This window comes from Pseudochaenichthys georgianus, chromosome 22 (genome assembly GCF_902827115.2).
Source record: "Pseudochaenichthys georgianus chromosome 22, fPseGeo1.2, whole genome shotgun sequence".
Taxonomy (NCBI): domain Eukaryota; kingdom Metazoa; phylum Chordata; class Actinopteri; order Perciformes; family Channichthyidae; genus Pseudochaenichthys; species Pseudochaenichthys georgianus.
In genome coordinates this window covers 16,946,898-16,963,577 of record NC_047524.1, presented here as the reverse complement: position 1 = coordinate 16,963,577, position 16,680 = coordinate 16,946,898, and the positions used below count along the sequence as shown (strand labels likewise).

The 16,680-nt window shown below is 43.0% G+C and overlaps 1 protein-coding gene across 2 annotated transcripts in view; it reads right to left on the bottom strand.

The window, feature by feature from the left end:
* The window catches only part of LOC117467679 (latent-transforming growth factor beta-binding protein 2-like), an 87,634-nt gene that overhangs the window by 2,885 nt on the left and 68,069 nt on the right, over positions 1-16,680 (bottom strand). For both annotated transcript variants that reach the window (XM_034111484.1, XM_034111487.1), the window contains 11 exons: positions 15,139-15,261; positions 14,396-14,524; positions 7,794-7,922; positions 6,896-7,030; positions 5,761-5,961; positions 5,564-5,656; positions 5,182-5,310; positions 2,601-2,741; positions 2,244-2,417; positions 1,859-2,137; positions 1,017-1,166 (listed from right to left, as the gene is read on the bottom strand). In XM_034111484.1, coding sequence (XP_033967375.1) covers positions 1,017-1,166; positions 1,859-2,137; positions 2,244-2,417; positions 2,601-2,741; positions 5,182-5,310; positions 5,564-5,656; positions 5,761-5,961; positions 6,896-7,030; positions 7,794-7,922; positions 14,396-14,524; positions 15,139-15,261 — 1,683 coding nt within the window. The remainder of the gene's footprint in view (positions 1-1,016; positions 1,167-1,858; positions 2,138-2,243; positions 2,418-2,600; positions 2,742-5,181; positions 5,311-5,563; positions 5,657-5,760; positions 5,962-6,895; positions 7,031-7,793; positions 7,923-14,395; positions 14,525-15,138; positions 15,262-16,680) is intronic.

Below are 16,680 nucleotides of genomic sequence, written 5' to 3'. Positions count from 1 at the left end.
ATTGTCAGTTCATTGCTAATACAAAATCATCGTTGGTTGCGCCCTCTGTACAGTTCCTCAGCTGCTAAATGGGCCTGGGCGCAATCTTGTTAACAATACACAAGGTTGTTTAAATTACCATCACAACAAATTCACATTTGAAGTATGATATGTTGCATAATATCTCATCTTGTATATCTTTAATCAAACATGCCGTCATGTTGCGTGTCGGCTGGATTGGAGCACTCGAGCGCAGAGCAGTTCAGAATGATGGTAAAATTAACAATGCACTGGATTATGTTTCTTTTTGGCCTTCGACAGATTTGTCTTTCCCTTTTTCAACACGGGAGGTCTGATTTGTCATTTCACAGCAGTCCATCTCAAATGACCCTCCTTCTGTTTATGTCATGTGCTGCTAGGGGGAAATGCTCATGGTGATATTTATAAAAGGAGGCATGGCACGAGTTGCACAGATCCCACATGTTTCCACTGGTTGGGAATCAATCACTTTTCTCAGGAAAACGTCTGGCCTTGGAGCTGCTAAACTTGTACGCAGACAGAATATTGTAATCACTTCATTACAACAAGACGGTTTCACTTTCTCACAAAACAAACACAGTACACTTAAAATATATAGTATCTCGTGTAATACACCAAGTGGCTGAGATTCAAGGACTCCTTATTCTTGGCAGAGTGTGACTAGGGAATTTCTGGCCAAAAGGTACATACGATGGTTTTGAGAAGAACACTGCTTTCATTAGTTCCCCATAAAACATAACTTAATGCAAGGTTGTTAAATTCAAAGGTCTCCTTGAGTTTGATGATCTACAGCAAGAAGGGTTACCTCACTGAAATTAATCCGAGACCCGGCTCCAGAAGGCTTTAACCTGAACCTCTCTGCGGTTTGATTTGGAGATTCAACACCACATTGTGATTCCCTATTGATTCTACGAAGTCCATGAACATTTGCCCTTTGAAATATACATGTGGGTGGTCCGTTGACAAAAGATATCAAAGATGCCGTGGAAATAACTCACCTAAACAGGCCATCTTGTTGAGGTCAAGTTCGTAACCGTCAAAGCAGTCGCAGGTGTAACCTTCTCGCACACGAACACAGCGGCCATTTTCACAGCCGTTCAGGATTCCACACTCCTCCGCTCGGAGACCCTCAAAGGAATCGTAGCGCCCTGATTGGACGCAGAGATATTGTTATTAAGATAGAACCTCTTGTTTACACATCGAGCAGTTACGATGCAACATTATCATTTATTTAGAGTTGTTTTCTGGCCACCTGACAAATAATGGTTTAATATTCTCTTTCTATTAGCTCCCGTTTAGTTCTCTACCAAGTATTGAAGGTAATATCTGGTTCTGCAGTTAAATGTTCCGCTATGTTCCTAAACTGGTCTCTAATCTTGTCTTTCTAATGCGATGCGTTATGTAGAAGGTAATGCACAGTGGGGTGTCAGAGCTTTTTCACTAAATATAGCTATACATGCAGAAAAGGACAGTATGAGAGATGAGAGTGGACGAAAACAGTAAAGTGGTGTGGCAGACGGCTACACAATGAGTTGAAAATCACCATAAAGCTTTGTATGGCAGATTATGCCTATTGTTAAAACAATAGTATAGAGAAAATAACATTTGAATACAAAATTGTACTCAAATCATGTAATTTTCCATTAAGCTATTGCATCTTGATGAGTTTAATGACATCAGTGGACAGCGGTTACCCATCTTAAGGGGACAAATGTGTGTTACGGTTGTCAAACAGAAGTTCATAATGTATTTATAGCACTAGAAAAGTCGGCATATTACTGTGTATGTTATACAAAATGCTACACATAGGGAATGAAAACCTCAGGGTGTGTAAACCCACCAGCGTAGGGGTTCAAAGGCCGTGGCTGCTGCTCCCGTGGTCTTGCAATGGGCACACGGGAGGGTGGCTGTTGCACGCCGTAGTCGTTGTCGTTGAAGAGAGGAACTCCCTCTGGAATGTCATAGGGTCCTGAGGGGCCGCCATAACTGTCCCAGTACGGAGGAACAAAAGGCTCCGCAGGATCCTCCGGCCCCTCCATACCATACTCATACCCTGGCCGCTCTCGCAGACTGTCCCTTCCTCCTTCCCGAGGCAGGTTGCACATCACTGCGTAGTCCTCTGAAAAGAGCAGCACCAGGGAGGGTTATATTTTGGATGATAACAATGATGTGTTAATATAAAAACAGAAACTATTAAACTTTCTTATGTGCAAATTGCTTCTCACCCGAGTCTTTTTGGGGACAGAAGGCACACTGTTCACTCCAAGCGATGCCAAACAGGCAGCAGCATTCAGTGTATGTAGTTCTGCGGTCCTGCAGGGGCTTTGCGCATACGTTGTCCCCCTCCAGACGCTGCCAGCAAATATCCATGTGCACATCGTGGTCAGAGTCAATGGTTTCTGGGAGATAGAATAGGGAGGGAGATAAAATACATATGGCTCTTTTACCACCAACATTTTATTCGGTGGTAGTGAGAAAAAAAACTTAAGGCATCCAATCATTCCACCACTTTGTAGGTCTTCTCTTTGTTAAGTACTACCGGATCAATAAAAGCAAGTAAGCATTTTGAAGTGTTTTCACACCTTCTGTGGTGTTGAGGCCGATGCAGCGCCGCCTCGTGCTGTCCAGGACTAACGGAGGGCTGCAGAAACAGTTGAAAGAGCCGGCCGTGTTCACGCACGCTCCGTTCTCACAGGCGGTCCCAAATCCACACTCATCGTAATCTAAAATTAACAAAGTAAGGCACAAAGGAATTACAATATGAATACATTATCATGCAAAAGTGGTTATAAATGATTGAGACACAACATTTTAAATAAATCGCTTGATGGAACAAATGAAGAACATTTGTTTTTTCATTCTGCCATTTTTAGTTTGTTTTGATTTTAACTGTTTTATTTTCCTATTTTACCCAGGCAATCTTTCCTTGTCCTCATGATAGGCTAACTGAAGACGTGGTAGGAGAAATATTCAGTAAATGTACTAACAGTGCACAATACTCCACTTCTATGTCCTTCATTCAAAACCTTACTTAAAGTGGACCTATTATGCTATATTGGAAAAATATATTGTAGGGCCATACCTATACAAAACATGTCTGTGACGTTTTTTGCTTAAAATACCAAACAGATCACCCATTGTAGCCATGCCTCATACTGCTCATACCCATCTTTTGCAGCCCTGTTGCAAAAAGGCTGATTCTGCTGCTAGCCACGCCCCTTTGTAGCGTCAATCAGCTTCCCCCTGCTACCGGGAGATCTCAGCTAAACGTTGCGGTGATTAAAGGTGGAAACACTTCTGGTTATATTCCATGGAATGCTCTTAACATCCGATAGCAATGAATACATTAAATGTTTTGACAATAAATACATAAAAAATGTGGCGCTGTAAAAAGCACGACCAATCATCTGAGCCGGCCCGGCTAAAAATAACTGGATGGCCTACCTGCCTGTCAGCCTTCCATCTCGTTCACAAAATTATCTCGTGCCCTCATTGGTCATGCGCGCGTTCGTGTGTGTTGGAGGAGGGGCTCTGTAAGGAAGTCTGAAGGAAGGGGCAGATTTTTTTTTCGGCTGCGTACTTTCAAATTCTAGCGCACTCGAGCTGGTTTCTCCATTCTTACCTACCCTACCTTTAAATGTCATGTAAATGCTCCTAACCACTAACCAAGCATTATTTCTGAAACAGTATGGAGCTCAAACCTCTCTCTCGCAGGGTTTACCACAAGGACATTACGTTACACACATTCTCTCCAGTAGCCTACAGCGTTAGCTCCATGACTAGCTCTGAGTGTTAGCGTGCTTGCTAATGTAAACACCATGTAAACACACAGCATATTACTCCCAAAACACGCCGCGCATTGTTTCTGATACAGCACATGTTCTTTCTTAAGTGTTTGCCGCTAGAACAGTGTCATTATATGTATTATATATATATATATATAACAACTTTACTCTACATCCTGCTGAATACACAGACACACAGCTGTGACTGTATACGGAGACGATAGTTGGGACGTGTGCCGGAGTGCCACAGTGATGCGTCATTAAACCCGGAAGTAAGCTGCGCATGGGTTCCTTCGACAAAAATTCAATTTTCGAATCATAAATCTATCGATCATAAATCTATCGATCATAAATCTATCGATTAGATTGATGATTAGAAAATTATAAAAGTAGGGTAGACATGTGGATATTATCCGACAAAACCTGATCCGTCTCTTAAATGTGTGTTAACCACAGAGCTTATTTCGAGCTATTTTCCAAAATCCTATGGAGAAATTGCATTGCTTTTATGTCGAAGGAACCCATGTGCAGCTTACTTCCGGGTTTTAGGGCGCGTCACTGTGGCACTCTATATAGGCCTCGTTGTAGATTTCTCTTTTTCCAGTGTTTTCTTCCTGGGTACAGTGACGTGCCCATACCCAAATGGACCCATTGGTCCAAATGGACCAATCCATGGAGCCGTTACGTTACGTCCGCGGAGCCGTTAGGTTGAGTCTTCCTCACACACACACAAGGCTGTGAGTCGGTGTGTGATCACACACACAAACTCCCAGCCAGGCTGCGGGTGTGTGTGTGTGTGTGTGTTAGGGCTGGTTTCGGTGCTGGGTTTCGGGCTGGGTTTCGCTGTGTCTCGCAGACGCCCACTGGGCTCATAGGGAGGGGGAGGCAGGAGCTCCAACAAGCCGTTTAGGACAGAGAGTGAATACACATACAGAGATGCTGTATGAGAAACCAATAGGATTTTGGAAAATTGCACAATATAAATCTATTTTAGTAGACCTCAAAAATGGAATTATGATCAGTAGAAATGGCCATGACATGGGACCTTTAAGTGAAAGTATGTAAGTATTTAAAATAAAAAATAAAAAATTACATTTGAAAGCATTAGTGTTATTATTGAAAGCATTTTTTATAGAATGCCACTACATCAGATGTTTCAAAAATAATGGATTACTGTAATGCATACTGGTTGAGGATACAGCATGTGGGTTAAACGCACTAACGTTTATTTAAAACACTGGCATTAGACATGGGTGACCAACAATCTTGAAAACAGTTTAATTTGATTAATACCTGTACAATGACATTCCAGTTTATTTGTTGCTGTTACATGTATATGGATTTGGTTTTCAAATGTCAAAAAAGATGATCTCCTTACCCACGCACTCAAGCCGGATGTTGTCATAGTAGAATCCGGAGCGACAATAGCAGGTATAGGTGGAAAATAGATTTAAACATTGTCCGTTCTTACAAATGTCCGATCCAAACATCTCACACTCATTTGCATCTGAGGGACGAGACAGAATCACACCTTGGTATTACATAAACGAGATGAAAAGTAAAAACAGGCAACACATTGGCACCCTGCTGTAAACGTCATTCTGCAATATGTCTGTCTTTCTGGATTTAAAACGTAATGCATGTGTAGGTTAACACGGTCTGCTGACATTGTACCTTTGCGTGCCAATTTAAAGTGTTGTGAGAAAGGAAGCTATAGAAACTTGGGTATATCATTAAAACGAGTAAGTATTTATGCGTACCTATGTAAGGGCGGTGTTCTCCCAGGTTTTGTGAAGAGGACAAGGGCTGGGGTAATAATCCAGTGCCGTGAGGGCACAACTGGTTAAAATCATCTGGAAAATAGGAGTTGGATTCATTAGTGAGGTAGCAGATAATAAAAACACACATTACAACATCCACTGACTAAGTTAGCTTTTTTCTGGGCCTCTTGTTGTACCTCTTCCTTGGAGAGGACAGGCGTGGATCTCACAGTTGTCCCCCCAGCCGGCCCCCACTGTGCAGCAGCACTCCTGCTTGGTGCTGTTGCGAGACAAGACGTTGTCGCAGAAGTTGGCGTCGTTCAAGTTGTAGTAACACTCCTTCCTCTCGTCGGCTGAGGAAGCTGATGGAGGGACGCCAGGAGCAGGCGTCGAGTTAGCTGTAGAGGAACAAAGGAAGCATTTCTTCACGACATGGTGGGGATTTGGCACATCAGGAGGGCAAACTAATCTCAAATCTCTCTACTGAGATTGGATCTTCAAGGACATACATTAACATGAAATCCTCAGTATCGGCATTGAGTGGCCACATGCCTCCAGCAGTAGTGCATTACCCTGGCCTGCCACTGCTGAGCCGGCTCATTTGTCTGGAGGCATGGGTTCAGGCATTTCACCCTTAAGCTGCAGGCTTAGCCAAATGGAAACACTGGCATGTGAGTCAACACACCATTCACTCTCACATGATTGATTAACACACGTCAAAAGCAAACAGCGGAATGTGGCAAAAAGGTACACAAAGGCATAGCTGGGGTTTAGTGCCCAGGCAGAAGAAATAACATCCCCGCTGAGGGCGCGCAGCTTAATAATGTAAATACGCCCAATTCGTGTACACATACGCCTATCACGCTGGAGAGGTGATGGTGTTTCCATGGCTGGAAAGCACTTTACTGTCATTCGGAAATTGCAATATGTTGCGTATCGGTAACCTCTGCACTCGAGATGATTTTGTGCAATGTGTCTTCAGCTCTAATTGCACAAAGCTGCACCTTATCCCTGTTTGTCTTGGTGAGGATATAGGTTATCATTAACAAAGCCCTCAGGGTATCTACTTGGCTCCACAGGAGGAGTGACTTCATTTCATTCGAGGGATTAAGCTAATATAATTGTTTCATAGTCCACCCAACCATAACCCCAGCCTATAAAATACATGGAAACAGCCAGGTCAAGAGACGAGGAGTGGGCCGTGTCCACCTCGTCACCCTTGTTTGGATAATGAGAGACGGCTCATTAAATCAGGGGAAATTTCGTCTCCCAATGATGGGATGGAGAATTAAGTCCCGTGGGTCACTGTGAGTGCTAGTCCTGCTCCATTACCCAGGGAGCGGCACTGGCTGGTGAGGGGATCAAATTCCTCATTGTCGTTGGGGCAGATGCACAGGAAGCTGCCATCGACGTTCTCACACAGGGCCTCCCCGCACAGCGCCAAGCTCATCTCACACTCGTTCACGTCTGAGAAAGACAGGAGAGAGGGCGTGAGGTCAGTAAAGGGTTTCAGGCACGTACGCACAGGCATGCGTTCAACAAGGTCATGGGGAGGTCAGACAAACTATTTTTCATTATCTCGTTACTGGAAGATAAATTCAAACCCAATTGATAGAAAGAAATTGTGCATTATAGATCATACCTTTATTTGCAGTGATTAATTCTATATTGATTCTAAATGTATTTGTATAATGTTGAGATTAGAGTTTATGTTGTAATTAGATTTTGGAAGAAATCAGTTAATCTCTCTTTAAACTAAAATAATGAGGTTTTGCTCTATAAAAGTGACAAAGAACACACACAATAATACAAATATAAGTCTAATGATAGTAAGTAGTAGCACTCAAGTAGTTGAGTGCTTAGTAAAGAAGCACTCAACCTCAAGCCTATTGGTTCCTAAAGAAGATTATATATTTAAACATGGATCATAAAGATATACTCTAATCTCCAAAAAGGCTAAATAGTTTCTTAAATTTGTTATGCAAGGCAGTTTTTAGAAAACATTTCTCAAAAATAACAATTATTGGGTTCTATTTTCACACGCATATTTATACACACTTGGAGCTCTAGTGAGAACAAAAATGTAGCTCCACAGAGGAAAATTATACATCAGGGTTTAACGTCACAAACTTATAAATATGATTAATTCACTGTTGGTTTTGGTGTTTATATAGGAATATCTTTTAAGCAATAATGAACAAGTAATATTAATTGTAGAGCGGTTACGGACCGACACATTTGCTCATGTCTCCGGGGGGGTTCTTGTAGCCTTGGTCACACTGGCAGCGGAAGGAGCCATCCGTGTTCTCGCAGAAGCCGTGGTTCCCACACATGGTTCCATTGACACACTCATCAATATCTGGAGGCGAGAGCACACAGAGAGGCGAGCACAACATTAATATTTACAACGTCACTCTGCACATTAGACTTTCAGACCGCCTCTGTAAATATGCCGCCGTCGTTCCAAACTAAACATCACTACCATTGTTACCTTACAATAACAACAGAAATCACTCCCATCATAACAGAACCAGAAACAGTGTACAGATAAGACAATCCATTAAAAGTGTTTTCAAACTCGTAACATGTACTGTAAGAGCCAAAGGAGTTTTCAATGTGTGGCCTCAGAGATGACAGAGTTCAGGTTTAAAGAGGCTTTTTGACCCCATTCTGAAGTTGACTCCCTTTCTCAGTCAACATGTTTGAATGCATTTGAATGTGTTTGACATCAGCTGTGGATCTAGGTAATATGAAAGTACAAGTATCAGTACATTCAGTGGAGAGACTGTATGCTGTATATCAGTGTGAGAGAGACCTGGAAGTTGAGGCTGTTATACTTGACCATGTTACAGCACTTCCAATTCCCCATCACACGCTATTTAAAGGCAACATTTGTTAGCTGTTTCTCATCAGGCCAAAGTAATAGTAGTAAAGTGTCTCTACTGTAGGCTATTTTTATTATATGTACAGCACTTTGGCTCGACCAAAAATCGTTTATAAATGTGCTATATAAATAAAACTTGATTTGATTTGAAAGTCTGATTCTGCTGAAGAGCAAGTCTGACTATAATTGTTTAAGGCAAGGCAAGTTTATTTATATAGCACTTTTCAACACAAGGCAATTCAAAGTGCTTTACAAAAAATGAAAGACATTAAGAAATGGCATTTAAAATCAGTCATTAAAAAGCAAAGTTTAAAACACAATCAGAGAGTTTATTGAACACACTTTAGTGAATATGTTTTCTGGTCAGTATGATTGGCCACTGGTCAATGGTAAACGTTTAGATCTGCTTTAGGGTCGCATAAAGGTCAATACAAATTGAACTGTTCATGTGTTTTTGTCTTCGGTATGTAATGGCCTCTTTTGACCTTTAAAGAGAAATGTTAAAAGCGGCATATGTTTCTTTTCAATTAAGAAATAAAAAGTAAATACTTTTCAGTAAAATGAAATGTAGTCTGTCCTTTTATTGTTCTGCAATTCATTAAGTTTGTAACATTATGACTAACATTACTAGAGTACATACCACTGTTTCTTTTTAATCAGAAGCAGGATTTCAACTTTTGTTGACTTTAAGTTTCATAACCACCGTTAATGACCGTTTTATTCAAAGTTTCCATGACTAACAGTAACTCCACGGAGTGATCACACATGCAAGATGAAATGCTGAAAATACCAACACATTGAATACTCAAATAACCATTAAATGTAACAGTCTCATACTTGTAAAGCTTACTTTGGATAAGACTGTCAGTAAGGACAAACAGTTGAATCCAGTGGCAGGTTTATGGAGTGCAAAGCACAGTCATTCACATATTGTCTAACCAGTTTTATTTATCCTCTGAGCGCCTATAAAGGCTGTATCAGCTAAAGACAGTGAGAAAGTAGGCCAGAAAAACCACAAGCCATTTCATTTGAACAGTGCGCCTGGCCAGGGCCCTCTCTCCCCCTCCAACACAGACAACTACTTTGTCAGGCTTGCTGGGGGACAAGTCCTCCGCCAGTGTTTCTGTCCTGACTTGGCCACTTCTCTAACATGCCTCTGGGGTCAGAGACAGGGGCTCCCACGGGCTAATAAAACTGCACAGACAAAATTGCCTTTGTCATTTGTTAAACCTCTAACAAGAAATGCTGAAAAGGATTGCTAGAATAGACTTGTGGGCTCAAATGGCAGCAAGATGATCGAGTGAGAATGGATGGACACATACTGAAAATCGCCCCCCCATTGGATTAGCATTCTGCAGCAGAGGATAGAGATGCCAGCCTGCTGTGGAAGTGGCAACGTTTTTTGGCTCCTACAAGATAATAAGTGATTGAGAAATACATTTTCAAGAAGGATTTTCCCAGAGCTCAATTAAGGTTATCCGCTGATATTAAGTATTGTATATCAGAGTTTGAGGAGCATTGTGAAGAGCTTAAGTGCAGTTGAGAATGATGGAATGACAGCAGCTGCCAGCAGGGTGGTCTGGGAGGAAGACGATGAAATCTCGCCGGTAATATATAAAATAATCAGTGTCTGCAGACGGATTTTCATTCATCTGTAACATGGAACACAATCTGTTGCAAACCACATGTTGTGATGATGAGATGCAATCAAAGCATCATCCGGGGGAGGAATGAGAGCATCCATCTTGTTTTTCTGTGTTTCTGACTCAGTTGAGTTTGAGTGGCAGCTTAACTGGACCGGTCATTCAGATCTTCCAAGCAGAGGGTCAACTTAATTATCACAGCAATAATGGGTTGTGGGAAAAAAGGAAGAATACGAAATCAGATCAACCGAGAGTCGGTCACACCAGCAGGAGGTGGGGTCAGCTTTCGTAGTCTTTCCATGTACTAATCAGTTACGTCAGGACACTTGCAGAGCTGTAAATTGCCCAGAGGGGAGAACTGAGGAGGGTGAGGAGTTCAGTTGAGGTGGGAGGGAGACCCCGGCCCAATCGGCACCTTTCCTTATGGCCTGACCCAGGAGGACCTGCTTCCTGGATCCGGTGATGCTGCGGTTTAAGGGGGGGGGGGGGGTAGGAAGGTTTAATGCTGTGGGAGTCTGTGCCATGTGTTAATCTGGAGCACATGGTGGCAGGAAACAATACAATAATAATCAGTGACTGTTGGCTCACCCTCCGCAGCACACACTTATTCTCTGGGCAACCCCTCGTCTGATTGGACCCATATGCAGAGGTTATTTCACACGCAACTGGGCGAGGATGAGGTGAGGTATTTGTTTTCAGGGGAGCATGTTTGTACGCTTTACCTGACATTACATCTACAACCTGTCACGGGTTAACTACAGCGGAGGTCAAACTGTTGTACAATGTGTGGACTTCTATGTGTGCTTGATCACACACACACACACACACACACACACACACACACACACACACACACACACACACACACACACACACACACACACACACACACACACACACACACACACACACACACACACACACACACGGTAAAGTCTTTAGGTTTTCTATACGTTTAAAGAGCGTGACCACAGACAATTTCCGCCCTCGGGCAAGCCTTATTAAAGACAAGGCTTAGCTTGAGGGGATTTATGAGCATGATGGTGACTTAAAGATGAAAAACAATGACTTGCAACTACACACATACTGTCTTTTTCTCATGGCCCTGAGTACAGCATCATTGCAGAACTACAGCCCCCACAGCACAGTCGTGGAAAAGAAAGTGTTTTCCCCTTTTGTATTATGGCCTCTAAATATAAATGAGTACCGTGAGCAGAGCCAAAGACAACCGCTGCCCCTTCGAAGGCCGGTGAGTAAAAATAATACAACGCCCCTCATAGAAATGGCAAATTACAGTGTCTGGCCTCTTCTTAAATATTTGATGATTTTTACAAGCAGACAAAAATGCCCTGGAGTAATTGAGCTCCCTCCCTGGAATTTTATTGGGGAGACGGCAAGCATCTCCCACAAGTTGCAATCGTGAGGTGAAACAAGCCACTATTGTGCGCAGCGCTGGGCTTCTGAGGGTGAGAGGGCTTGGTGCTTACACTGTGGCTGTGAGTCAACGCTGAGCTGTACGAGTGTTTGTTGTGGGGTCTAGTGAAAACACGGACCACTTGAGTCACAACATAGCAATGAGGGAAAGATGGTCCCGTCATAACTTGGCAAAATACAGAATTAGGTAAACTGTGAGATATGTGGAAACATAGGGGACATTGTGAAGCTTTTTCTTTGTTTCTTTACAAGTATTTTATTGAATGTTTTTTATAAACATCGTCATATGTTGGCTAACAAATCAAACAACTTGTATATTTTAATAAAGTTTGAAAAAGTAAAAGCTGCTTTTTCCAACATTAATATGCACCATTATTTAATTTTCAAGCAACACAGTCATTATCTGTATATTTGTCTTACTCTCTAATGCTGGTCTCTATCTATTTCTATGTTGAGATGTTTCTATTTTAGAATTGTTTATTTCTACTCTTTTAATTTGTTATTATGTGCAATGCCTTGTTTTGTTTATGCTGCTGCAACAAAAACCTTTACCAAATTGGGATTAATAAAGTACATCTTATCTTATCTTATCAGACATGATACCGTGTGATGTTTATCTAAATATTATGTATTTTTACTTTAACATAGTTGGATATTAACAGTGTATTTCAGGTAGTCTCCTCACTAAGCCACATATTTATCAATCTTCCTCAGTCCTTGCAGTTTAAATATGAGTTTTTCTTCGTTTGATGCCACTTTTGCCAACCCTATAAACCATTCCTGAAATGAGGGCTCGCTTGGGTTCCTCCAGTTCCTCATTATACTTTGCTTTCCCACCATTAAACTGGTCTGAATGGAGTCTGTGGCTCCAATGTGATATATCATATCCCACCTAAAGATAACATCATGCTCTACAGGACATGTCAGGTAAGAAATGTGTGACCTGTAGTGCATAACGTGGCACTGATTTATGCCTATATGAGCGGCCTGAAGGAGTGGAGGTCAGCAGCTGCTTTCAATCTGCCCTTATCACACTCCAGACCCCGGCACTGTTCAGCTGATGCCAGACAGGCAACACCATAAAGTGCAGCGAGGAGGCAGCCACACATAGCCGGGGACCAGGGTGACGGAGGGGTCTGATCCGTCACCGATCATCATATTCTCCCTTGATTTCCATCTGTTGACAGTCCAATAAAAACGAAAGGCTCATGAGAGTCTGTGAAGCCGCACCGCACCCCGAGTGCATCTATACGAGGGTTAGACTCTGGTTCTCCTTCTCTAATACAAGCAGAGTTGCAACAAAAAAAACACAGCTAACCACATGCGCACACACATACACACACAATCACCCGCAAACACCCACAGCCTCCATCGGCAGTCCAACACATCATTCCATTCAGATGCTCTCAGTCTGCTTTCCCCCCTCCGCGCCTGTCAATCTTCGGTGACTGTTTGGATTCTGACGTGTTATATGGAAAATATTCGTCTTTTTGTTTTTGTCTGGCATATTTCTTCTAAAAGACAAGACTTGTTGTTTTATGGTGCTGTGAGAGCAACACCGATGAGTAATGCTGCGCTACAAAATAAACATAAATCGTTGTGCAACATACCACATTTATATCTCTAGGTGTCTAATCCCTCTCTGGCTGTGTCTGTGTATTCTCTTGTTCCGATTAACCCAGCCAAATCTTTTTTCTTGTTTTGTATCTATATCTACGCCGGGATCCGGAGTCGAGGCTGACCCTCTTGCTGTAGTCCTGTGTCTTGGATCCTCTATCCTGAGTTCTGGATTAAGTCGTGGACTTCGGGTCGTGGCTGAACCTGTCTCTGCGGTCCTGCCTTGGGTCTCGTCATGCTGCTTCCCTGATGGCTTCCACAGGATTGTAGCTGACATCCTCGTGGATTCATCTTCTTATTACAGACACATGCATTTCCTAACATTCGGTCTATATGCTGTAAAATGTATTATCTCTTCGATTTACACACGGCATCTATTGCTCGTCTGTCCGTTCTGGGAGAGGGATCCCTCCTCTGTTGCTCTCCCTGAGGTTTCTCCCATTTTCCCTTAAACTGTGGGTTTTCTCTGGAAGTTTTTCCTTAAACGATTTGAGGGTCTAAGGATAGAGGGTGTCGTTTTTTCTCATACTGATATTCTGAACAATCTGTGCTATTGTATTTGCTGTAAAGTGTCTCTACTGTAGGCTATTTTTATTATATGTACAGCACTTTGGCTCGACCAAAAATCGTTTATAAATGTGCTATATAAATAAAACTTGATTTGATTGATTTCATGTGTCTGCTGTTGCTGTTGGCCAGCTGTGGGCCCAGATGAAGTATGAGCCTAGCCGGTCAAACCAGGTGACCGGGATCCTCTTAAGGGGAGGAGAATAGGTAACGGTGGATAAATGCATCCCCTCTCAAAAGGAGAACAGAGGTGATCAGGTTCCACCGTGTGCCTCTGCCAGAGACACTCCATTAGCTCTGTTGTCCAGAGGATGAGACCATTATCAGTTGCTGGCCTCTCACACCCCCTTTAACGACAGTGCACTCCTCTTTCTAGAGTGTCCCAATTTCAAGGGGCTACTTCTCCTCATCTCCTTTATGGCCTCTTTGATTCCCATCAGCCTCTCTGTGTCTGCATGCCAAACAGATATCATTATCTCTGCACAGAGGGACAGTCCTGAAGAGTATGCAGAGTTGAGTTGAGGCTACACTCGCCTTTATTTCAACTACAGCCCAAGATTTAAATGGCACACAAATAGTTAAGAGCTACATAATGCTTACTATGCAATGCTTTAAGACAGTTAGCCTTAAAATCTTTTTCCCCTGACATAATTGGGTGTGCTGGTCTTTACCAGTGTCACCACTCACCACAGTCTGACGCGTCGTCTCCCTGGAGGCCAGGCTGGCAGCCCATGAAACAGCGGTAGGAGCCGATGGTGTTTTCGCAGCGCCAGGTACCACACACTGAGCTCCCAAACTCCTTGCACTCATTCTGGTCTACAGCGAAAAAGGGAGCAAGACAGATGTTGGTTAGTAACTGACAAACAGAGGCACAAATGCAACCACATGTGCAATGAGAAACTGACACACACACAGATATTCCCTCCGCTGCTTCCAGTGTAATGGCTGTATGGCAGGAGGTAGTCAGGAGGCCTGTGGTGTAGCTGTCCTCAGTAAACGCAGCAGGCAACAGGAATGGCCAAGAACAATATTATCACAGCAACCGAAGAACTTGTGAAGGAGCTACAGTAAAGGGAGACATTCCAGAGGGAGAAACACCTCCCGTTCACAATCGGGTCATTCATACTTTCCTCATGGGACTGGGATTTCAGGGCTCCAGCTATGTTATCCAGGCACCCCTCGCTCCTGGGACCCTGGAGGAAAGCCTCTAAGCCAGGCTTGGACACTTTCCCTGGAGCCTAGTCCCAACTGCCTATAGATAAACAATCATGGCCAAGTGTGCTATGCTTGAGCTTAAATGTAGCGTGACGATCAAACAGCTAATGGTGACATATTGGTTTGCGCAGAGAAACCTCAGGACAGAGTTAGGGGTTCAACAATCACTATGACACAAACAACAGAGCATCACAAGGGGTTCTATTCTGTCTTACCTTCGCAGTCAGCCGTGTCGGTGTCAAACTTAAAGCCAGCCTCACACAAGCACAAGAACGAGCCGTCAGTGTTGATACATTCGCCCCGGATGCACGCATCGTCTTTTTCGCATTCATTCACATCTGAGGCAGAGAGAGGGAGACAAATTAAGAGAGAATCAGAATACCTTCATTCGTCCACAGTGGGATAAGGTAATTGGAGGAAGGGTGTGTCAAGATTTGCTACATGTTAATTATCACTTAATATCCCCATATATCTTCCGTCTTCATTACATCCACAGGGAACACCACTCCTTTTCATAAGAAGCACAAAAAGAATGTGTAATCAAGCGCTTGTCTGAGCACAAGATGCATTGGCCATTTGGAGAGCTTAACAGTGTACCGGCAAACAGGAAACAAAGGAGGGAAAAAAACATATCTCACCATCCAATTCGTAAAAAATAAAATAAATAATAATAAATGCGACTTGCTTGATTAGCTGTAGATTGGTGGATAATTGCGGCATTACAACATAACTTGTAAGGCACGTAGGCCTGCAGGAAAAGGAGGTGGAAAGTCAAGAAATCGGGGGAAATCCACCGCTGGGTTAAAGCCAATCATCCTTTTCCAACCTTTGATAAATCAGATGAATCTTTCAGAGACGACAAGGCAAACACCCATTTGCAAAGATAGTGTGAAAAAACAATAGCCCAGACTATAAGTAAACACATAAAATACTGAGACTGAGAGCTTTGGAGTTGATTTAAAGCCTGTACTAAAGGCTCAGCAAGGCCATGGCACAACCTGTTGAATCAGATTACATTTAGATGTGTTTCAGTCTGCTGTCAGGCCTTTCTTACATTTGTTCTGTTTCTGCTGAAAGACTGGCCTGGTCAAGGGCAAGCATCATTTTGCCGAGCATCACCTGACTCAACCCATCTTTCATTCCCATAAACTCATACCCTCCTCCTCCCTTCTCCTCCCCCTGCAGGCTCATGTCAGAGGGGTCTGGCTTTCTTTGTGTCAGCACTGTACACACAATGGCAGGCTGCAAGGAAATATATGACAACTGCTGATTTATAGGATCATTAGAGTGGAGTATTTTGTTGTGGCGGGCAGCCAAAGTACCTGATGCAGGCTAGTTTGCTCCGAGCCTGTGTACCATATCTAAGACGCTCCAAGGCCAAAGCCTCAGTGGAAGAATGTCCCTGTTCAAGGACTGACCCTCCTCTATTGTAAGTCAAACTTAAACCATCAAGAATTGAGCGAGTTTCTTAAAGGGGCCTGAATCCAGAGACTCAATCCTACCTGCTTCACATCACAAAAGGGTATTTCACCACCAGATGGTTTACGTAACTTCACCTCTTACTGTACTTGCAAGACCCACCAGAAAAAAACACTGATCTAATTCTGAAATCCTAACCAAAGTTATTTGCTGAAAAGAAAAGCCTTCCATAGCTGATGAACAGGCTTCATTCTTCTTCTCCCAACGCTGTGACTGGGTGCGGCTGGAATAACTTCAAACTGATGTCCGAAAGGGAGAGTGAGCTGAGACAGTGGATG